Source organism: Heteronotia binoei, chromosome 4, assembly GCF_032191835.1.
Source record: "Heteronotia binoei isolate CCM8104 ecotype False Entrance Well chromosome 4, APGP_CSIRO_Hbin_v1, whole genome shotgun sequence".
NCBI lineage: Eukaryota > Metazoa > Chordata > Lepidosauria > Squamata > Gekkonidae > Heteronotia > Heteronotia binoei.
This window is the reverse complement of record NC_083226.1, coordinates 9,947,235-9,970,970: the sequence shown is the minus strand read 5'-3', so window position 1 is coordinate 9,970,970 and position 23,736 is coordinate 9,947,235. Positions and strand designations below refer to the sequence as shown.

Sequence of the window (23,736 nt, the reverse complement as noted above, 5' to 3'; positions counted from 1 at the left end):
TGAGTTAGATTTCTTTGGTACGCACACTCAATCCGCAAAATAGTTTTCTTTGCCTCTGATCTTGAAGTCTGGCCTGGGACCTGCCTACCTGAAGGACCGTCTCTCCCCACATGTTCCCCAGAGAGTGCTGAGATCGGGAACCCAAAATCTTCTCGCTATCCCTGGACCAAAAGAAGCCCGCTTAAAATCCACTAGAGACAGGGCCTTCTCTGTTATGGCCCCTACATGGTGGAATCAGCTGCCGGAGGAGGTGAGGGCCCTGCGGGACCTTGTTCAGTTCCGCAGGGCCTGTAAGATGACCCTCTTCCGGCTAGCTTATACCTAGCTGAGACGAGAAACTCAATGTAGCTTTGCCAGACTCCTGTTCACATAGCTTTGGAATGTTTAATGGCTTTAATGTTTTATCTGCTCTAAATGTTTTAATTGTTTATATATTCAAATAATTGTTTAATTTTATGTCTGACTAATTGTTGGGAGCCGCCCTGAGCCACTCGTGGGAAGGGCAGGATACAAATCAGAAATAAATAAATAAAGCCACGCAAGTCCACCTTTCCAAGGCTGTTGTTGCTTATATTTGGGTTGTTGGAGAAGAATCCCACCATTTGTTGGCTACACTTGGAGGTGACATTGATTTGTTTCGTGGTTATCACTGCATTATCTTTGGTTTCCCGTTGAACGTCCTGCGGCTTAGGAGACGAGCTGGACAGTAATGTTTTCCACGTATAAATTGAAAGAAACCCTCCCTCTACAAACTGCAGGTTCTATTCCACCTCATGGTTTCAGTTTCTCAAGTAAGTGTTTATTGATTAAGCCAATGCAACACAGACTTTTATATCTTACAAGAACCAGAAGCTGGCTGGAATTAATGACACAGAAAGAATAATCAACGCAGCCTTTCGTGAAAATCAAGACTAGAGCAAAAATGAAAAAGTAAATGCCACAGTCCAGTTCAAATAAAAGTTAACATAACACTTGGTTAGCAGCAGTCCGGGTTTGAGGTGGGAGAGGACAAAGCCAACTCAAGATCTGGTTCCAGCATCCACTACTGCCACCGCCCCCGAAGTGAGACAGAATAGCCAGATGAGAACAACGTCATGTGTGTTCTTGGACCCCAATGGAAAGCCCCGGCCTTGCCAGCTTCAGAGCATCTGGAGCATGACTCTCAAGGCCAACCTGGGAAAGTAAGGAGCTGGGGCCAAGAGGAAGGGATGAAGGTAGAATTCAGGAGTGAGAGGAATGTATACCTCAAACAGAAGCAAGGGTTGGGCCCTAGACAGCAACAAACTCATGAGGCAAAACATAGCACTGGAGCCAACCCGTCTTGCCCTTTGCATTCGCGTGGCACACAACTGCTATTCAGGAGTGGCACAGTGCCCCTTTCCGTCTTCAAGCCCCATGGAACTGAAAGTGTAGAAATGCAGTTCCAATGTCTCCCTTCGCACCTCCTCTGATATTGCTGAAGGAAAGTCTGCTCTGTCAGGCCATGGTTTTCTCTCAGGTGATGGCAACTGAAACGGCATCCCAAAGAAAGAGAAGAAACTAGACCAAAGAAGAAACTCACTTGCCAATTCCCCAGACCCACGGAAATCACTGTTTGCTCCCTAATGCGCTCAGTTAACACACCACACGTCCTTCCCAGCATCTCTTATAAATAACCCTCAGGCAATATAATACTAGGAAATTGGGTTACAGTAATCGTATTTTGGCCTCAGCAGAAAACTGCCGAAATTTCATAAGCTGGTGGATGTGAAGAAAGCAACACAACAAACAGGAGGGAATAAGAGAAGCAGATTAATACTCTTAAGTGGGCTGCATGAGGTAAAGAGGAGAGTAATAAAAGAGTGTGAGCATATGCATGTTTGGCCCAGGGCATAAAAGTCACAACCGAAGGAGAAAGGGGAAAAGAACGGCATCCCTTGCCCGCCCGCCCCCTGAATTCCTTTGGACCTCAGCAAATGACAGGGATTTCAGGTACCGAGATGGTGTTCTGCAGGAACAATCTTCTACATGCAAGAAGGCCACACATAACAACATCACAAAAACACTCATGCCCTTTGACAGAAGGTGTTAGTGTCCCGGACATCCGAGACCCAATTTGTCAGTAAGACCTTGGGAGAAGAGGATTTCTCCTCATGCCATGCCCAGTCTGAAACTGCACTGCTCCACACAAACCACCTCCCACAACTAACAGGGTTTCCTGCCGTTCTGCTTTCAAGCCTTGAGCGTAACGTCGGCTCAACCTGATGCCATGCCAGAGGGAGGGATAGGGGCAGAAGAGGTTTCAGGAGAGAAGGTTGGTCAACACCCCTTCCTTACGCAGAGGGCGGGGAGGAGGCAAGCAAGAGAGGGTTGCTCTTCTTTAAAAGGACAAATTACAAAGGGCAAAGGAAGTGCCCCATGGGCAGGGTTTTTCGTGTTTGCTTAGTATACCCCAGATTGCTTATGGCAGCTTGGCTCCAGTGGGCATCCTGAATCCCACTAGGGAAAGCTCTCTTCCTCCATTTACTGGGCATTCAAGATGAGCCAATGAGCCCAAGAGAAAGGAGGGCAGGGCTGGCAAAAGGGGCTCTCCATCACAAACCTGGGTGTCCCTCCCCCCCCACCCCCAATTCATTTAGATAGCCACAAAAAGACAAAATCTTTCCACCAGTGTCTAAACAATAGTAATAACAACAAAGGTGTGGCAAAACGATGCATGAAATATGTGGTTCGTCGTCCAGTTCTTCCTCCTCACGTCTGCCCCACACAAAATCCCTCCAACAACAGCCCTTTCAGTCCGTCATGTTTCTGAGGCCCGCAATGCGATGGCTCATTCTCCATAGACACTTTCGTCGCTGTAAGCCACGTACAGAAAATAATCTTCCTCGTGGTTATCCTGGTGGCAAAAGGAAAAAAAAAAAGGGGGGGAGGAAGATACAGACATCATTATTATATAACGACAGACATCATTATACATGGAAAAGTGCACCCACCCACACAGAAAAAGAGCAGGATCCGAACTTGGGGCACACTCTTGAACATATGAACATATGAAGCTGCCTTATACCGAATCAGACCCTCGGTCCATCAAAGTCAGTATTGTCTTCTCAGACTGGCAGCGGCTCTCCAGGGTCTCAAGCTGAGGTTCTTTACACCTATTTGCCTGAACCCTTTTTGGGAGATGCCAGGGATTGAACCTGGGACCTTCTGCTTCCCAAGCAAATGCTCTACCACTGAGCCACCGTCCCTCCTTCTTAGAACTGAAGGTGAGGACACGTGGACCTTCTCCACAGCATGCAGAGCCTTTGCCCACCACCAGTTGGTTTGTCTGCTGTAGCCATCCACGGATAGGCAAGACCAGGCTGCGTCCAGACTGAACAACTGCAGCTTGTGAAGAGGCTGTCCTTGAAGGCTGTTTAGAGAAGCTCTGACGGATACAAAAAGCTGCAGCAAGTGGTGCTACCTGGAACATGTCTTCCCAATTTTAACGTAACTGTGTGGGCTGCCTATTTGCTGTCACACACAGGTCAAAGAGTTTTCAAGCCATAATGAACCTGTCCATTAAGATCAGCTAATGAGGTACTCCTTTATGAACCCCCCTTTCTATGACAACGTTCATTGTTACCAGATGCAGGGCCTACAGTGGCGCCTAAATTGCGGAATTCACTCAAGATGTGGAATTCTCCTCAATAAACCTTGGCTTTCATTTATTATAGTATGTTCTAACCTGTTCCTGAGCAAAATATTTTACCGTATTGGTTCTTATTTTTTTTTTATCTGATTGGTTATTTTTTAAAAAATGAATAAGAACTGCTAGAAGATTGCAGGTTTTCACGGCTGGCATCATCATTAGGGTTTGTAGAATCTTTCGGGCTCAAGTGCCGTGTTCTACTGGAGAAAGTTTTTCTTCTTCCAGACGTTTTGTTCTCAGCTGAGAACGAAACGTCCGGAAGAAGAAAAACTTTCTCCAGTAGAACACGGCACTTGAGCCCGAAAGATTCTACAAACCCTAACTGCTAGAAGCATGCTACAATCTGAATTTTAAAAACGACCCATAACACAGGGAGACTTGGGAGAAAAAGTAAAGTGCCCAGACAGTAGCGAACATAACTGTAAGGAAACTGTCACAAACCTGCCTTGATTTTGTATGTGTGTGCATACTTCTAGAATATTTCAAGTATTATTTAACCGAGTAGGCAAATTGTCTTATATGTGCTTTGCTATGTGCAATGTTGTACAGCGCTGGTTTTCATTTGAAAGTACTCTACTTCCACAGACGTGACATCAAGATGATTCTTCTAAAGTCTTTATGGAGGACCTCAAGAGATACCTGAGCTGCAGAGTGGTAAGCTGCAGTACTGCAATCCAAGCTCTGCTCACAACCTGAGTTCGATCCCGGCGGAAGATGGGTTCAAGTAGCCAGCTCAAGGTTGACGCAATCTTCTAGCCTTCCAAGGTCAGGAAAATGAGTCCCCAGCTCGCTGGGGTAAAGTGTAGATGACTGGGGAAGGCAATGGCAAACCACCCCGTCAAAAGTCTGCCAAGACATCGTGATGTGATGTCACCACTTGAGTCAGTAACGACAGAGATGCAAAAGCAGTCACACAAAGGTGCCTTTCAGTGTCCCCTCTAAGCTGAGCTAGTATGAGCTAGCTCACAGGCTTTTTCACCTCCGGCTCACATGTTTTTGTCTTAGCTCAGGAAGGATGGCCCCAGAGCAAACTAATTAATGCAGTAGCCAAATTGCTCGCTCACAACGTTGATGTCAGTGGTGCATTAAGTGGAATTTTTGCACACAAGACTCCACAGCTGAGAAGGAGTATTGGTGCCTCCCCCCTTGAATTCACCACGACAAACAGCACATTCCTATACAGAGAGCCACCATTCTCCAATTGATTTCAGCGGTCTCGGACGGCAGTCACTCTGCACAGGACTGCATGGAAAGGCCAGTGCTGCTCCAGATGTTACCAGCTGTTCTGACGGAAGCTTGAAAAGCAGCAGGTTGTTATGCACACTGAGTTATCAATAAACCAAGAACTTCATTCAGAAGTTTCAGTCTCTGAGGCTCTCCAGCTAAGTGGCCTTAGTATCTTGCCCCATTCGCTTAATTGGACAAAATGCCCTCTTTTAGGTAGATGGAAGTAACAGTAACAATGCTTTCTAGATTCTTCTTCCTTAAAACTGCAGATTTCTATAACAGTATTTCGGGAACAGGATGTCTTCCACATTAACGAGGCATTTGCCACAGAAATTTTCTTACTAATAATCCAGGTACAAAAAAAGCCTTCCATTTAAAAAAAAGAGCCCTATTAGGTGCCTAGAAATTCACACACATGCTTAAAAAACATAGAAAACACAAGCATGCATCCCTGTTAAACTCTGTCAGCAGTAAGCACAGGCTAGATTCTGGCCTACCAACTAGTATTTTGGGATGGAGAAAGTAAAGAAAGAAGTCCTTTTCTCCCTTTCTCACAATAGAAGAACTCGCGGGCATTCAATGAAAATTGCTGAGCAGTTGGGTTAAAACGGATAAAAGGAGGTACTTCTTCACCCAAAGGGTGATTAACGTGGAATTCACTGCCACAGGAGGTGAATAGCCAGCTTCAAGAGGGGATTGGGTAAAAATATGGAGCAGAGGTCCATCAGTGGCTATTAGCTACAGTGTGTGTGTATATATCTATATATCTATATATATATATATATATATATATATATATTGGCCACTGTGTGACGCAGAGTGTTGGACTGGATGGGCCATTGGCCTGATCCAACATGGCTTCTCTTATGCTCTTATTTCACTGCATGAATTAACTGGAGGGGGATGTCCCTCAGTATTCCTTTGCTTTTCAAAAAATAAGCTGATCAAATCACAGATCGCCATTCTGTCTGAACCACATGTTTGTGGGAAGAGATCCTGGCTTACTATCTTGGGCAGCAGAAAAAGCACAAGTTCACAGAGGGGTAAACCATGGTGGGCTATTCTGTCTGAACTAGGCCACGCTGCACACCTTTGCTCTCTGTGTTTTCTTATACCTACTTCACCATTTCAGGCCAAACCTCTTCCTCTGCAACATACCTAAGAGAAGCCATGTTGGATCAGGTCAATGGCCCATCCAATCCAACACTCTGTGTCACAGAAGAACATGAGAAGCCATGTTGGATCAGGCCAATGGCCCATCCAGTCCAACACTCTGTGTCAAAGAAGAACATAAGAGAAGTCATGTTGGATCAGGTCAATGGCCCATCCAGTCCAACACTCTGTGTCACACAGTGGCCAAAAAACCAGGTGCCATCAGGAAGTTCACCAGTGAGGCCAGGACACTAGAAGCCCTCCCACTGTGTCCCCTCCCAAGCACCAAGAATACAGAGCATCACTGCCCAAGACATAAGAACATAAGAGAAGCCATGTTGGATCAGGCCAATGGCCCATCCAGTCCAACACTCTGTGTCCCAGAAGAACATAAGAGAAGCCATGTTGGATCAGGCCAGTGGCCCATCCAGTCCAACACTCTGTGTCACATAAGAACATAAGAGAAGCCATGTTGGATCAGGCCAATGGCCCATCCAGTCCAACACTCTGTGTCACATAAGAACATAAGAGAAGCCATGTTGGATCAGGCCAATGGCCCATCCAGTCCAACACTCTGTGTCACAGAAGAACATAAGAGAAGCCATGTTGGATCAGGCCAATGGCCCATCCAGTCCAACACTCTTTATCACACAGTGGCCAAAATATATCTATAGATCTGGGGAATCTCTGCTGCTTCACCCATATGAAGGGCGGGCTATAACTGCCATGATGCTTAAGCCTACCCGCTGAACCCAGAGCCAGCACAGGTAATAGTCAGAGTGTTGTGTTAAGATCTGGGAGACCCAGGCTGGGATCCCCACTCTGCCTGCGGAAGCCAGTCACTTACTCTCAGCCTAAAATAGCTCATGGAGCTGTTTGAGGGTAAAATGGAAGATGGAGTGATGATGTCAGCCGCCTTGGGCCCCACTGGGGAGAAATGTGGGGTATAATAAAAATAAATACATCCTGAGAGCCAGCACAGCTCCAAAGATTCTGCACCACAACCAGCTCACCAGAGTCATCACGAATGTCTACCTTCTGTCTTAATTGCAACAAGGGGAGGCAGAATTATGACCCGTTTTTGCAGTAGGGAGCACATGGACCTCACACTAAATGCTACACAAATGCAGGGTATTTTTACCTTCTGCCAATCATGTAGGCTGGGCTAAGCACCAACAGCAAGCAGAACGGACAATGCCTGAAACGGCACAGTGGCACCACTTCACTGTCCAGCTCTACCACTGCCACAGAGATTCCCCCACCCACCCAGAAAACCCAACATGTTGTCAAGGTAGCTTTGCTGGAGCAGAACAAAATCCATTTATAATGCAGCATTCGCTTTCCAGCAGAAGCCAGTCTGAAGTCTGGACAAGGCTATCAACAGATAACCGACAATGTCTTGCATTCTAAGGTATACTGCTCCTGAATTTGAAGGCTCGATGTACCAAACAGAGCTAACACCTGTAAACAGACCAATCCTCCATTTATCCAGCTGATCCTTCTTCAAAGCCACCTAGGTCTGAAGTCCTTGCCACAGCTTATGGCAGCTATCCCTAAATGTTAAATGCACTTTGTGGGAAATACTTTTCTGGGGTCTGTCCAGAAGCTAGTGTGGATTGGTTCATGTGCACATCCTTGAGCTGTATGTAGTCGTGTAAGAGAAATAACTGTGCATGAAGGTAGCCCTGGATCCAAAATCAGCAAAGGAATAGTTGGCCAAGCATGACCTCAGATATTCTGAGCTGCTGAGAAACTGAAGAAACGTGGAATAAAATCCAGCTTCCAAAATCAAACACCATCTAACAAGCACCTTTCAATCACAACTGCCTGTTTCTGACGGTAAGTTTTGAAATGTAGCCTATCTGCTATTTTGGATGATTCAGTGGGGATTCGCGTAAGCTTCCACAGCAACCAGTTCTCACTGAGAAATCCTAAATTGCAGCTCTTCCGACAAAATGCAGGTGACCCTGCAAAACCCCTAACAACGCTTTGTCTGATGGCCGCTATTCACAAAACCCATTTGCTTTGTGCTTTCGTATAGGCAGAGCTCTGGTTCCAGAGGATTTACCCCGTTATATGCTTTCCTGCCTTCTTTCCACAGAGCCTTGAACAACATTTCTGGCAGTGTTCTTAAAGGGCTTCAACTCTTCCTTAGAAGCAGAGAAAGTGATTTTCCTTTCCCCAAATTCCTGACTCACCCAATCCACCTGAAGCACCGTTTGCCTTGCCAAGAGCGAATGATGCATCTGAAGGGTGAAATAGCCTGATCTCATCATATCTCAGAAGCTAAGGAGGGCTAGCTCTGGTTAGGACCCGGAGGGGAGACCACCAAAGAAGCCCAGGGTCGCTATGCAGAGGCAGGCAATAACTAACTACCCTTGAACGTCTCTTGCATGGAAAATCCCTTGAGGGGTTGCCACAAAAGGCAGCACTTTCCACCATCCCACTTTTAGATTCGGCTATTTTAAGAAAAAGGGTAAGAGTGGAAGATAGAACTTTAATATGGTACTTGCTCTCAGCTGCCAGGACATTGTATGCGCAGCTGTGGAAGCAAGAAAAAATACCAGAGAAATGGGACTGGATTATAAAAGTTATGTCATGGAGTGAAATGGACACATTAACAAGAAAATTAAGAGACTATGATTTGGAGCTTTTTAAGTTGTAGTGGAAGAAGTTCAGAAGATACGTAGAAAAAGAGTGGAAAATAAAAGGACATTGGACAATTTTTGATAATGATTAAGTTTTTCATTTTTTAAAAAAAAAACTAAGGTATAATTTTTGGGGTTTTTAATAGTTAAAGGTACCTTTAATATTTGTTTTCTTTAAGTAAATAACACTGGCGGGGGTCAAGTAACGGGGGGAGGGGTGGGGGGGGAAGTAAGATATGGGGTAGAAGAATTTTTCTTTTTTTAAGTCTTTCTAAGATGTAGATATAGTTTTGCTACCATTTGTTACTAATAAAAAGTGTTTATTACAAGAAAAAGGGTAAGAGTTCAGGAGCACCTTAAAGACTAACAAAATTTATGGCAGGTTATGAGCTTTTGTTAGAGCAGCCCCGTGGCGCAGAGTGGTAAACGTAAAGTTTATTCACTTGCTGAGACCGACGGGGAAGGGGTGCTACATTCTAGACGACGGCGACCGCTAAACAAGATCCGCTAGTTTTCACTTATTTGGTTGACAAGGTATCCTGAGCCTCAAAGGCCAAGCTCGCTGCTCACGACCTGAGTTTGATCCTAGTGGAAGCTGGGTTCAGGTAGCCGGCTAAAGGCTGATCGAGGTGGGTAAAATGAGTACTCAGCTCACTGGGAGGAAAGTGTAGATGACTGGGGAAGGCAATGGCAAGCCACCCCGTCAAAAATCTGCCGTGAAAATGTCCTGATGTGACGTCACCCCAGAGTCAGAAATGACTGGTGCTTGCACAGGGGACTACCTTTGCCTTTACGGACTTTTTTGAGCCCTTGGTCACGTCTTCACTTCACTGAGCAAGTTTGCAACGACTCACGAAAGCTCCGACTCTGCCACAAATTTTGTCAGTCTCCTGCTGTCTTCTCCTGCTGCGGACAGAGAAGCACCAGCTGCCCATCTTGTTATTTTAAGATTATTTATAATTTACGTCTTGTCTTATTTTTTGTGATTGATTATCGTGGCCTTTGGCTGTACGCAAGAAATGTGATCAGCAACTTTCGCGGAGCTGCAGCTGATGGAAAGGGAACATTCTGAAATCTATAATTACACCACCGAGCAATGACGGGAGTAAGCGGATGTGTCGTCTTCTGGGAGTGGACTGGTGGGTCCCACACAACATCCCAAGGAAGTGAAGTGAGTTCAAAGTTGTCACACGACAGGCAGCAGCTGGCACCCCCTTTCAAAGGAGGAGGAAAGTAATCCGAAATGTTTTCATTTCATGGTAGGAGGGCGGGGTGATAAAGGCAAAGCCGTTCTGCACAAGACGTGCCGATCCAGAAGCTTCCCACAGCTTACACAATGAAGTCAGCTGACCCTTACCTCATACAGCTGCCCCATCGTAGCGCTGGTTGGAGGGATGGTGTTGTTGACAAAGAAGAAGAGGGCGTCCTCTGGCCTCAGGTGGATTCGCTTTCGGATCAAGAAGTAGAACTGGCCAACTGGAATCAGCAGAAAGGGGGGAGGAGAAGGAAGGGGAAAAAAAACCAGTCACTGACTGGCAAGTACTTTATCTGACCTTTCCTCCTGATTTACACTTACAGTCCACCTCGCTTGCTAAGACTCAAGGCGAATTACATAGTGTTTTTAAGTCCAGGACAGGTCACAGTCATGATCCAAGTCCCAAGCAACACAAAATAAAACCCCAAGCTTCAAACAGAGAAACACGCAGGGTTCTGGAGCCGCCCCATCCCACTGAAACAACCTCCTTCCCTCTGTCCTAACTGAACTGACAGCGCTTTGAAGGATTCCGCTCCAGGCAGCACCCCTTCAGTCACCCTCGGATGCACAGAAGCTCACATCTCAGCTAGAACTGCATCAACACACAGGGGCTGAAATGCAACTCCTAGCAGTTTCAACAGCCATATTCCTTTCAGGCTGCTCCTACCTGCTCCTGGATGCGTATAACCCTCCCTCCCCCATGTACAGCCCACAAGTAGAAACAGCTGATGCCTCAGTACAAGAACGTCCAGGGCATGAGAAGCTTCCAGCTTTGGAGAGATGCTGTGGCACAGTAGAAGAGCCTCTGCTTTGAATGCAGTAGGTCCCCGTTCAGTTCCTGACATCTCCGTTTAAAAAAAAGACCATGCAATACGTGATGTAAAATCATGAGAACTTCCAAGCCGCCACCTCCTGAAGGCAAAGGAGATATCAGAAATACAAACTAGGGCTGTGACTCTTCCTTCTGTTCTACCAGGCAACTGAGACCCAGACTTTTCACGCAGAATCCTCCTGAGCTCAACATGCACACAAATACACATGAAGCTCCTCACACTGAACATCAGAAGAACCCTGGGGGATCAGAGCAGTGGTCCATCTGGTCCAGCATCCTGCCTCACACAGTGGCCAACCAGTTCCTCTGGAGGGCCAGCAACAGGGCAGAGAGGCTGAGGCCTTCATAAGAACACAAAAAGAGCCCTGCTGGATGAGACCAGTGGTCCATCTGGTCCAGCATCCTCTCTCACACAGTGGCCAACCAGTTCCTCTGGAGGACTAACAACAGGACATAAGAGGCTGAGGCTGCCAAGTGCTGATATTTCCCAACAACAGAGTCCTTTTGTATTGAATCAAAAGATGTTTATTGTAAGAAACTCAGGAGCTTTTCCAAGAACATAAACCTTGGGAGTAATGGAGTACCAACAGTTACACAGTTGCTATATAAGATAGCATCAAAGGTTACATTACAGATGCATACTTGAGTCACGGGTTCAAAGGTTACTAAGCAACTATCTATCCATACTAAGGCATCGTAGGCTATTGAAAACATCAGAAACCTTCTCACACTTATTTGTGAACAGATAAGGGCTGTCTGTGTGAAACCGGGGGAGGCCGCTTTGAGGTACCAACTGCCAGCCTATAACATAAACATACCAGGGCCAGATATTTTTGCTACATGCCCTCTGGGTTGTAAATAATGGGGGAGAGCTGGCTCTCTACGTAATAAAATGTGGTCCAGAAATGAGCACATCAGAAGAGCCCTGCTGGATCAGACCAGTGGTTCATCTAGTCCAGCAACCTGTCTCATACAGTAGCCAACAGTTCCTTTTGAGGGCCAACAAGAGGTCATAGAGTCTGAGGCCTTCCCCTGATGTTGCCTCCAAGCTCTGAGATTCAGAAGTTTAGTCAGACTCGCAGCAGCCCTCCAGGGCCTCAGGTTTTTTCACATCACCTTGATCTCAATTCTTGTAACTGGAGATGCTGGGGATTGAACCTGGAACCTTCTGCAGGGCACGCAGACGCTCTACCACTGAGCTATGGCTCCTCCCTCACTATGCAGTGAGATGGAGACAGAAGAGGGGGCAGAACACTGAGTGGGCTAAGCTTCTCATTAACCAAACTCACCAGGAACCTCTGGCTACCTTCTTTAAAAAAGAACCTGTGTCATGTGATCCAACAGCTACACATTCCTCCAAAGGCAAACATTAAACTCAGACGTGAACTGGCTTCAAAAACTTACATTTCCCACAGATTCAGAGTACTGTGTTCTGTTTTCAAAAAGGACATTCTAATAAAAAATGGGAACCGTTTAGCGTTTAGTCGTCCTTTCTCAGCTGGTCTGTTTCCATTTGGGAATCTGAAATGCCAGCATGACTAAAGAAACCCTCAAGAAAATTCGCGGGAAAATTCGCTGTTGTTTGTTCATCACAGGTGCTAAGAACTACAGCATGAATGCTTTGCATCTCTCAGAGCCAGGGTTGCCAATTGTGCATTTGGAAATTCCTCCTCCAAAGCTGCCATTTTATCCCAGGGAATATTACAGCTGGAGATAAGCTGTAATTCTAGGAGATCTCAAGACCCCATCTAGTCAGAGCCCCTTGTATCTGCTTCCTTCTAGTGCTCGCCAAGCACCCTCTTTGAAAAGCGAGAGAGAGAACATTATGGACGGGGGTGTCTTTACCTGTGAGATCAGAAGGGACAAGGTACTTCCTCTTATCCAGGTCAGGTACTCTTGCTTTGGGGGCCTTCTCCACTATCACCTGGATAAGAAAAAGCAAGAGGGAGGAAAGAAGATCAACAGGCATCCCTCAAACACCGGTGACCTTTCCTGCTTAACCCGACATGCATTTTCCAGGTTGAAGCTCAATAGAAATAGATCTATGACAAAATCCAAGGAATGCCAAACGCAACAGGGATACACAGAGGGAATGGTTCCCAAACTTCTCCAAAGCCGGGGGGAAAGCTGCACAACACAACTACCCGCCATGAGGAAATGTATCTTCTGCCCAGGTAGATCATGGATAAGGTATTGCTTGTTTTATTTTCCATCCCATTCAGGGATGTCCGCCTCCAGGCGGGACCTGGGGATCCCCTGGAATTACAGCTCCTCTCCAGACTGCAGAGATCAGTACCCCTGGAGAAGATGGATGCTTGGGAGGACGGACTCCAGGGCACTGTACCTCACTGAGGTCCCTGTCCTCCACAAGTTCCACCCCCCAAATCTCCAGGAGGTGCCCAATCAAGATCCGGTAATCCTATATTGGGAGAGACTGTCAACCTGTGCTAAAGGACCGCCATCTAATGATGTAGTTGTCTGGTATTGTAAAGGTTTTAAATACCGTAGTAAGCAAACAAACAAACAGAATTCCTGCACACTTCTTTTAATAAACCTTATTATATTCTGTGGAATTCGTTGAGTTTTGGGGCTTCAATCTGACTCCAGCACTTGGGGCCTTCGTTGGCAACAGCAATCAGAGTAATTGCATTTGGAACTCAACCTGCGAGTGTCCCGCCTTGCAAGGCAGACTTCTTGATTGGCGCCTGGAAGGGCCAGAGCAGGGGTGTCAAACTCATTTGTTATGAGGGCCAGATCTGACTTAAATCTCACTTTGTCAGGCCAGGCAACGTGTGCCATAAAATGTATAGCCAAGTACCCGAGATGTAAACTTTATAAAGGACTCAGGCAAACCCAGTTAACAATATTAATTTTACTCAAAATACAGTAGAGAAAGAAGTCCTTTTCTCCCTTTCTCACAATACAAGAGCTCGTGGGCATTTGATGAAATTGCTGAGCAGTCGGGTTAAAACGGATAGAAGGAAGTCCTTCTTCACCCAAAGGGTGATTAACATGTGGAACTCACTGCCACAGGAAGTGGTGGCAGCTACAAGCACAGCCAGCTTCAAGAGGGGGTTAGATAAAAATATGGAGCAGAGGTCCATCAGTGGCTATTAGCCACAGTGTGTGTATGTGTATATTTGGCCACTGTGTGACAGAGTGTTGGAATGGATGGGCCATTGGCCTGATCCAACATGGCTTCTCTTATGTTCTTAAACAAAAGCAATTCTTACTCATGAAAGCAACGGATTTACTGGGGAACCCACAAAAGCCCCAATAAATATGCATATGCAAGACTAGTTTTCCCTACCCCCACACACAAAGGGATACCATAAAAGGGGGAGTATCTTACATTTCCATATATACCAGTTGCTTGTGGGCCCTGGATGGGCCAGTTCTGTGCCTCTGGGCCTTATATTTGATACAGCTAGGCTAGAGAGTCCATCTCTTGGTCTCTGGCTGGAGGTTTAGTAAAGGGACCAGTAATGGCTCATCACCGAGGTCATGGGGATGCACTGCCAGCCTTTGGGGTTGTTCTGACGCTCTGTGTAGTAACCCTGGGCTTCTTTGGTGGTCTCCCAGGACTTCCCTGGTGGTCTCCCATCCAAGTAATAGTCAGGCTGGCATAATCTCATCAGATCTTGGAAGCTAAACAGGCTGACCCTGTTTCGCTTCCAAGATCTGATGAGATTATGCCAGCCTGGGCCATCCAGGTAAGAGTGAAGACATAACTGTGTATGTGTGTTAAGCTGCTTCTGATTTATGGGGACCCTATGAATTAATGTCCTCCCAAACGTCCCATCATTAAGAGTCTTGCAAACTGAGGGCCACGGCCTCCTTGCATGAGTCAATCCATCTCAGGCTGGACCTTCCTCTTTTCCTCCTGCCTCCCACTTCCGCTATCATTATTGTAATGACCACTGTGGAAACGTTTGCAGAAAGAAGCAAATCAAATTCACTGGTGGAAGGGCTCACACTATGGAGGGGAGATACCTACAGATAAGCACGACCCTGACAATTATAAGTCAGAAGGACATCCTAGAAGAAATAGGCCTCAGGGGAAAAAAAAAGCGTTGGGGCATTTTGTTCAAAGCAGGTTTTACTGGTACGTCTACTGCAGCAAGCGGAAATTGGCTTAACAAATTGAAGTAGCCAAGGATGTGGGACTCGGAGCAGCTGAAAGCAGCAGTTTTCACTGGAGCGCGTAAAAGTGCATTGAGATCATAACCGCAAGGAAGAGCAAACAGCCCGATACGGCTAGCAGTCCCTTACTGAGGGAGAAGCTGTCCACCTTCAAGAGCTGTTGTTCTGGCCCTGAACCGAACTCTCTTATTAATACATATTAATACAGGAGGTGGCTGCCATCAGCTCAGGATGGATCAAAACCATGTTAGCAAGCGCCACCACCCCCCCCCCTTCACCTCCCATATTTGGTCCCTCTTACTTTGCCCAACTTGGGCAATAGTGTGGTGCAGTGGTTAGAGAGTGAGACTACTACCTGGGAGACCCAGGTCTGAATCCCCCTCTGCTGTGGAACCCTGCTAGAAAGAGAAGAAGAAGATATTGGATTTATATCCCGCCCTCCACTCCGAAGAGTCTCAGAGCAGCTCACAATCTCCTTTATCTTCCTCCCCCACAACAGACACCCCTGTGGGGTTGGAGAGGGCTCTCACAGCAGCTGCCTTTTCAAGGACAACTTCTGCCAGAGCTATGGCTGACCCAAGGCCATTCCAGCAGGTGCAAGTGGAGGAGTGGGGAATCAAACCCGGTTCTCCCAGATAAGAGTCCGCACACTTAACCACTACACCAAACTGGCTCTCCCATAGCTTAGTGGCAGAACGTCTACTTGGCATGCAGAAGGTCCCAGGTTCAATCACTGGTAATCTCCAGTTAAAAGATCTGGCAGGAGGTGATGTGAAAGAGCTCTGCGTGAGACCTTAGAGAGCCCCTGCCAGTCTCAATAGATGATATTTGATGGACCAAGGATCAGATTCAGCACAAAGCAGGTTCATGCGTTCATGTGACATTGGGCATGCCCTCTCTGCCTCAACTACCTCACAGGGTCATTATACGAGGATGAAACAGAGGAGGAGAATGATTGAAGCTTCTGTTTCCCTCGATTGGAGAGAAAGGTGGGGTATGAATGAAACAAAAAGAAAAAATAAGATCAGATGGTTAAATTGTGCACCGAGTTCGTTACAAGGTGCTGGTTATTACCTTTAAAGCCCTATATGGCCGAGGACCTGCCTACCTTAGGGACCGCCTTTCTCCATATGTTCCCCAGAGAGCACTGAGATCTAGTTCTCAAAATCTTCTAAAAATCCCTGGACCAAGGGAGGCCAAGCTAAAAACAAGGGAGCAGGCCTTCTCGATAATGGCTCCCCAATGGTGGAATCAGCTGCCAGAGGAGGTGCGAGCCCTGCGGGACCTCAATCAGTTCCACAGGGCTTGTAAAATCGCCCTCTTCCAACTGGCTTTTAAGGTGGAATGCTGGTAATGACATCTAGCCATCTTTATATATACTTATTGAACTGTAGCACCTTCAATTTATACTGGTTTTAATTTATTTATTTAACTTAGTTTACGACTCTGTAATTTAATTGTATTTTAACTGTATTTTATTGTATTAACTGCATTTTATTGTAATCATGGTATGTACCGTGTCCTGCAAGCCGCCCTGAGCCTGCCTCGGCGGGGAGGGCGGGATATAAATAAACATTTATTATTATTATTATTATTATTATTATATGAAATAACTGATGTCCCCAACCCTGTTCTCATAACACAGGTCACCCTCACAAAATCTACAGGGTTCATTGAAGTTTTTTTTTAATTTAAAGATCAGCATTTAATAGCTTTTCTTGCTGCTGAATTTAGGTCCCTGAGCCTGAACTGAAGAACGTTGGCCTTTTTTCTTTTTTTAGCCCAGTTTTTAGGCTATGTCACACAGCTGAGGGGGGTGGGAAGAGTGCACTGAATTCTGCTAGGGCTCAGCACTGCTACGTCCTTTGCACGTGTCCTTGAAAGCTACAGCCACCCACCGATCGGCTTCAGTGTACGGCTGCCAAATTCCAGATGTGTCCTGATGTTCCCTTGGAATTCCAGCTCATCTCCAAACGACAGAGCTCTGTCCCCCTGGAGAAAATGGTGGAACCTATTTATTTATTTTCGTATTTATATCCCACCCTCCCCGACGAAGCAGGCTCAGGGCGGCTAACAACACCAAATATCAACAATAAAACAATAAAACCATAGGACAATAAAGGCATAGGATCTAAGGGCAGGCTCCCTCCCCAAACTCCACCCACCCAGTGTCTGCCCTTAGATCCCCAGGCATTTCTCAGCCTGGAGCTGGCAACCTTTGCGTCTTCTGTATGACCTCTCCTCATCCACCCGCCTCCCGCAACATTGATTTACCGTCTGTTCCGCGCATAAACGGAGCAACCTCAGAAACAGCTGCATTTGGCACCACAAATGAAATAAAAAATGATTTTATAATTGGACTTTAATCATGCATCGCTATTGCTGATCATTTTCTTGTAAACTATTATATTTGTATTATATAATATAAATAATAAATAAATAAATAATAATAAATAAATAAATTTTATTTTTTATTTTTTTTATTTTTTTATATTTGCTCTATTGCGGTTGCGTATTGTTGTAACCCACCCTGAGCCTGGCTGTGCAGGGAAGGGCAAGCTAGAAATTCAGTAAAATAACTGAATAAACCAATCCAAAGGGCCAGGGCGCGTTGCTCTGCCACCCTGCAGCTGAAGCCCCTGACCTAATTTCTGAGGAGGCCAGCGGCACCCCCTGGCAGGGACCCATCTTTGCTTTCCGGAAGCCAAAGAAATCCCTGTCCCTCCCTTGCTGATTGTTGGCCATTCAGGAGCCCAGGTGCTGAGATCTTGGTCTGCGCCCCTGCCCGACTCCTCAGCCTTGACTACTTTGGCTTCCGGAAAGCAAAGATTACTTTGGCTTCCACTCCACATCATCCATCAAGCACTTGCTGAGCACATCTGAGGAGACAAAAACATCCCGTCTCGTTAAATAGGATCTTATTTACCTCCCCGCCATGAAGAGCTTCAGCTGCCCATTTCCACACACGTCTGAAGCCTCGATGATGTTTTTCTCCAAGCCTATCGGCCACCGTAGCTTAATGCCAGCCATGCGTCATGCCTTTGAAGCAGGGATTCCCAACATGGTGGCTGCGGGCACCACGGCAACCAACATCTTTCTTGGCACCTGCCAAGCGGGCAGGACCAGGTGGGGCTTTTGCCTAGCAAGGCTTCTGATTGCCTACCGGAGAGCTGACTGGCTGTGCAGCTTTCTAAAAACGTTGCTTTGGCGGCAGCTGCCACCCCAGCGCAAGGATCTTCACTGTGTGACAGAAGGTAAGCTGCGGCAGCCATTTTGTAGCTGGCTGTGCCTCCTGCAGCAGCCATTTTGTGGCTGTGCCCATCACTCTGTGTCAGAATTCCAAAGGCGCCTTGCAGGCTGAAAAAACGGGAGAGAGGAACCTCTGCTCTGAATGAAGCGGAGAGCTCCAGGTCATGCTCTTTCCAGCCAAACCTTTCCAGCCAAACCTAGCAATGTGCCCTCATGGAGAGCACTGGCAACTCTGAGCAAGCTGTTTGCTAGGAAACTTGTGCACTGTTAGGGTTGCCAATCCCCAATTGGGGGCAGGGGATCCCCTGGTTTGGAGGCCCTCCCCCGCTTCAGGGTTAGCAGAAAGCAGGGGGGGAGGGTGTTGGTTGAATGTCCACTGTGCACTCCAGTAGACCCTATGGAGACTGGTCCCCATATGGTATAATGGAGAATCGATATGTGGGTATCTGGGGTTCGGGGGTGCTGCTTTTTGAGGTAGAGGCATCAAATTTTCAGCCTAGCATCTGGTGCCTCTCCTAAAAAAAACAAGCCAAGTTTCAAAAGGATTGGACCAATTCTATGAGCCTCAAAAGAAGGCACCCTTATCCTCAATTATTTCCAATGAAGGGAAGTCGTTTACAAGGAGTGCGGAACCTTTAAATGTGACAGCCAGAACTCCCCCGTCAGAGTTCTATCATGCTTGTCACAACTTTTTTCCTGGCTTCACCCCCAAAGTCCCCAGATATTTCCTGAGTTGAACCTGGCAAGCCCAAGGATCCTTGAGGACCTCCGGGGTTGGCCGTTACTCATCTCAAGTAGGCAGGTTGACTGTTGTAGCCCTTATTTTTTTACACTTAGGCCACATCAAATATTTCATGGCTCAAATAATATCGACGATGCACATGTTTATGTCTAAGTAGCATTTTAGTCAAGGTATCAGCCTACAGATATGAAGTCCTGGGATGGGGGTGAGAATTGAACTTATTCCTAAGACTTCCCGCTTTCTAATTCTTCCTACAGAAAGAATTTTAAAATTTGGGGGTGCATCAAGAATAAAATGCTTTCTCTCTTCGAATGAGTGCAATAAAAAACAAGTGTTTGGTCAACTCAGAATGTGCAATATGAAGATTCCCATGTGAGAAAATCAACAGCATTTGATAATTTTTGCCTGTAACATAGAGACATCTATAGTTTGCTGCTAATTTGATCCATAATGAATATAATGCACAAGAGTTCAATGTTTTCAATTAAGTGTGTAGCGTAGTGGTTAAAGAGTGTTGGAACAATATCTGGGAGACCTGGGTTTGAATCCCCCACCCCTGCCATAGAAACTCACTGGTTGACCTTGGGTCAGTCACATAAACTCAGCCTAACCTACCTCACAGGAGAAAAGTGGGGTACAAATGAATTAAATAAAATTAAACAACTCATAATTCAATATACTGCTTGTCCTGCTGTTGTGATTCTGTGGGACCGTCTGTTCAAGCAATACCTTTCTGCTTGCTGTAAAGATTTTAAGAACATAAGAACATAAGAGAAGCCATGTTGGATCAGGTCAACGGCCCATCCAGTCCAACACTCTGTGTCACACAGTGGCAAAAAAAAATTATATATACACACACACACTGTGGCTAATAGCCACTGATGGACCTCTGCTCCATATTTTTATCTAAACCCCTCTTGAAGGTGGCTATACTTGTGGCCGCCACCACCTCCTGTGGCAGTGAATTCCACATGTTAATCACCCTTTGGATGAAGAAGTACTTCCTTTTTCTGTTTTAACCTGTCTGCTCAGCAATTTCATCGAATGCCCACGAGTTCCTGTATTGTGAGAAAGGGAGAAAAGGACTTCTTTCTCTACTTTCTCCATCCCATGCATTATCTTGTCAACCTCTATCATGTCACCCCGCAGTCGACGTTTCTCCAAGCTAAAGAGCCCCAAGCGTTCCAACCTTTCTTCATAGGGAAAGTGCTCCAGCCCTTTAATCATTCTAGTTGCCCTTTTCTGGACTTTCTCCAATGCTATAATATCCTTTTTGAGGTGCGGTGACCAGAACTGCACACAGTACTCCAAATGAGACCGCACCATCGATTTATACAGGGGCATTATGATACTGGCTGATTTGTTTTCAGTTCCCTTCCTAATAATTCCCAGCATGGCGTTGGCCTTTTTTATTGCAAACGCACACTGTCTTGACATTTTCAGTGAGTTATCTACCACGACCCCAAGATCTCTCTCTTGGTCAGTCGAAAATTTTGTTTTCTATTTTCAATATTTTCCCATATTTCTCAAGATGACAAAAGCTAAAAGTTGTGTGCTAAGGCAATACAATGTAGGATGCCGAATTCCCTCTCTAGTACTGGGTAGAGTCGCAGTTTCAATTGTCGCAGAAAAGTTATCTATAATTTTATACTCATCATCAACATGACTAATAGTACCATTTTACAGGCCAAGCTACGTGAGATACATTTGATCTTGTTAAAGAAATCTAAAAAGTTCAGAGATAGTAAGAAAGCATACTGCATATATTTTGCTTTTCCGTAAGATTTCCACACACACACCCCAAGAAAATGGGGGAAAAGAACAACCTGGACTCTTTCCCACGGCTTCAAATTTTTTTGCAAACTTTACACCTCTCTATAAATGACATACATATTCAGAAAGGGCTACTAAAAACAAACACTATTCTATGCCCAGTCTTGCTTCTTTCCTTACACCACAAGCTTATGAAGCTGTTTCACCAAATCCACTTGCTTTATCTTTTTTCAAGGTCTTGTTTTGCTAAGGCAAGGTCATTCACCATTCCTTTAAACATTAATCAGATGTTTTCACACACTGGCATGTGATGTCTAGGCAATGTTAAGCATTTTGAACGTTCTGATTTGAAATAAAGATTTAAAGCACCAATTATACACCCATTTCTTTTTACTGCCAGTTCTTGAGGGGAGGGGGCTTGCACGTGACCTGGTTCATACTGAAATATCCAACACGTTCCAATTTCACCTTGATATTGTTCTACATTGCTCCCGGGTTCTTTGGCCCCACTTCACACAGATATTTCATTTTAATAAATTAGACCAAACTACAAGCCGGAATGATGATCTCTCTCTCATTCACCTGTCTTAATTAGGGCTGGAAAAAAGGCTGTCCAGAGAACCATTCGGTTGTTAAATTGGCCAATGAGTTGTGGCAGGAAAAAGGATTCTGGAGTACAAAAACCACCCTTCCCAAAAAGTGAGGTGGTACCAGCTCTCTCTTTCTTCAAACCTCTCCGTATAACCACACTGCTCCATAAGAACATAAGAGAAGCCATGTTGGATCAGGCCAACGGCCCATCAAGTCCAACACTCTGTGTCACACAGTGGCAAAAAATTTTATATACACACATACACTGTGGCTAATAGCCACTGATGGACCTGTGCTCCATATTTTTATCTAAACCCTTCTTGAAGGTGGCTATGCTTGTGGCCGCCACCACCTCCTGTGGCAGTGAATTCCACATGTTAATCACCCTTTGGGTGAAGAAGGACTTCCTTTTATCCGTTTTAACCTGTCTGCTCAGCAATTTCATCGAATGCCCACGAGTTCTTGTATTGTGAGAAAGGGAGAAAAGTACTTCCTTTCTCTACTTTCTCCATCCCATGCATTATCTTGTAAACCTCTATCATGTCACCCCGCAGTCAACGTTTCTCCAAGCTAAAGAGTCCCAAGCGTTTCAACCTTTCTTCATAGGGAAAGTGCTCCAGCCCTTTAATCATTCTAGTTGCCCTTCTCTGGACTTTCTCCAATGCTATAATATCCTTTTTGAGGTGCGGCGACCAGAACTGCACACAGTACTCCAAATGAGAACGCACCATCGATTTATACAGGGGCATTATGATACTGGCTGATTTGTTTTCAATTCCCTTCCTAATAATTCCCAGCATGGCGTTGGCCTTTTTTATTGCAATCGCACACTGTCTTGACATTTTCAGTGAGTTATCTACCACGACCTCCATGAAGCTTGCGGCTTAATCCCTCAACTATTACCCCAAACCAAGAACATCTAACTGCTCCTGCCTTTCTCCTCATGGTTGAAGGTGGCTTATGATAAAAACTAAAACTAAAATGGCAACCCCCAAATCTCTCCCTGCCCACAAAAAGATGGATATCATTTAAGCCCCCCTCAAATGTCTTGGTAAATGAGGCCTTGCAGCACCTGCTGAAGATCTCCAAAGAGGAAGGGCCCCTCACATCTTCAGGGAACCTGTTCCACAGAGCCTGTTTCCATGATGGAAAAGGCTTGGGCTCTTCTTGATGCCACTCTAGATGGTGGGATAGCCAACAAATGGCTGCCTGATGACCAAAGGGACTTATGGAAGGTGACAGTCCTTCAAAGAAGTGGGTCTCACATCATGAAGGGCTTTAAAGGTCATAACTGAACTCAGAAACAGACTGGCAGCCAATGTAACTGTTTCAAAATAGACAACATAGGTTCTCAGCAGCTAGTCCCTGGTGCTATGAAAAGCCTAGAGATAATGACTCAACCAACAACAAAAAAACAGTGGAAAAATAACGAAAAATTACTGAAAAATACTTCAACATGGAATAAATTCATAATACATAATTAAAACAATTAAAAACAGTAAAAATGCAACAGTCATCCTAACAGATGATGCTAACCAATTCCAGTTGTGTTACTGCCCTGAGCCCCATTTTTACTGGGGAGGGCTATTTAAAATCCAATATAATATGCAATAAGAAATAAGAAGTGGGTTGGGAGAGAAGAGAGCTTACGGGAAATTTCTATTCCGCTCTGCTGCTGACTTCAGAATCTCCCTCTCCCTGAGGCGGGCCACCCGCCCAGCATCCCTTTTCTCCAGTGGGCAGCAGCTCCCTGAAACTAAAGTCTCCCCCGTCCCTGTCTTGCTATTCACAATTTTTTTACCTGGAGAGACTAAAAGCCTCATTCCGCTAAACAATCTGGAACCTTTCTACTACGTAAGCCTGCTACCAAAGGGCCACGTACACGGACATAGGAGGCATTCACCACAGGCTATCAAAGCAAGGCAAGAGATGTGAAGGCTTCGATGTTTTTCTTGCTTGCAGAAGCCTTTGTTCTCACAAACTTTAAAGTCTGCTCCACCACCCAGCAAATTTCCATTTCTTTTTTTCTTACTGTGGGATGATATATATGTAGAATGTATTAAATAAACCTTCTCTCTAAAAAAATTGTATGATAGGCAGGTGAGAGCATCACGCAGGCATCCATATATATATATATATATGAACATATGAAGCTGCCTTATACTGAATCAGACCCTTGGTCCATCAAAGTCAGTATTGTCTTCTCAGACTGGCAGCGGCTCTCCAGGGTCTCAAACTGAGGTTTTTCACACCTATTTGCCTGGACCCTTTTTTGGAGATGCCAGGGATTGAACCTGGGACCTTCTGCTTCCCAAGCAGATGCTCTACCACACAGCCACCATCCCTCCAAGATGTACATCCAAGATGTACACAGTGCATCTTCAAAGATGTTCACAGTTTATAAGCGAAGATTTCTGGCCAACAATAAGCTTTTAATATAGTTAGTTCTATAAT

The 23,736-nt window shown here is 45.6% G+C and overlaps 1 protein-coding gene across 1 annotated transcript in view; it reads right to left on the bottom strand.

Moving 5' to 3' along the window:
* Window positions 1-777: 777 nt before the first annotated feature.
* Window positions 778-23,736, bottom strand: part of GABARAPL1 (GABA type A receptor associated protein like 1) — a 34,664-nt gene continuing 11,705 nt past the window's right edge. The window contains exons 2-4 of the mRNA XM_060236759.1: window positions 12,630-12,708; window positions 10,055-10,173; window positions 778-2,875 (exon numbers count right to left, since the gene is read on the bottom strand). Coding sequence (XP_060092742.1) covers window positions 2,810-2,875; window positions 10,055-10,173; window positions 12,630-12,708 — 264 coding nt within the window. The 3' untranslated portion in view covers window positions 778-2,809. The remainder of the gene's footprint in view (window positions 2,876-10,054; window positions 10,174-12,629; window positions 12,709-23,736) is intronic.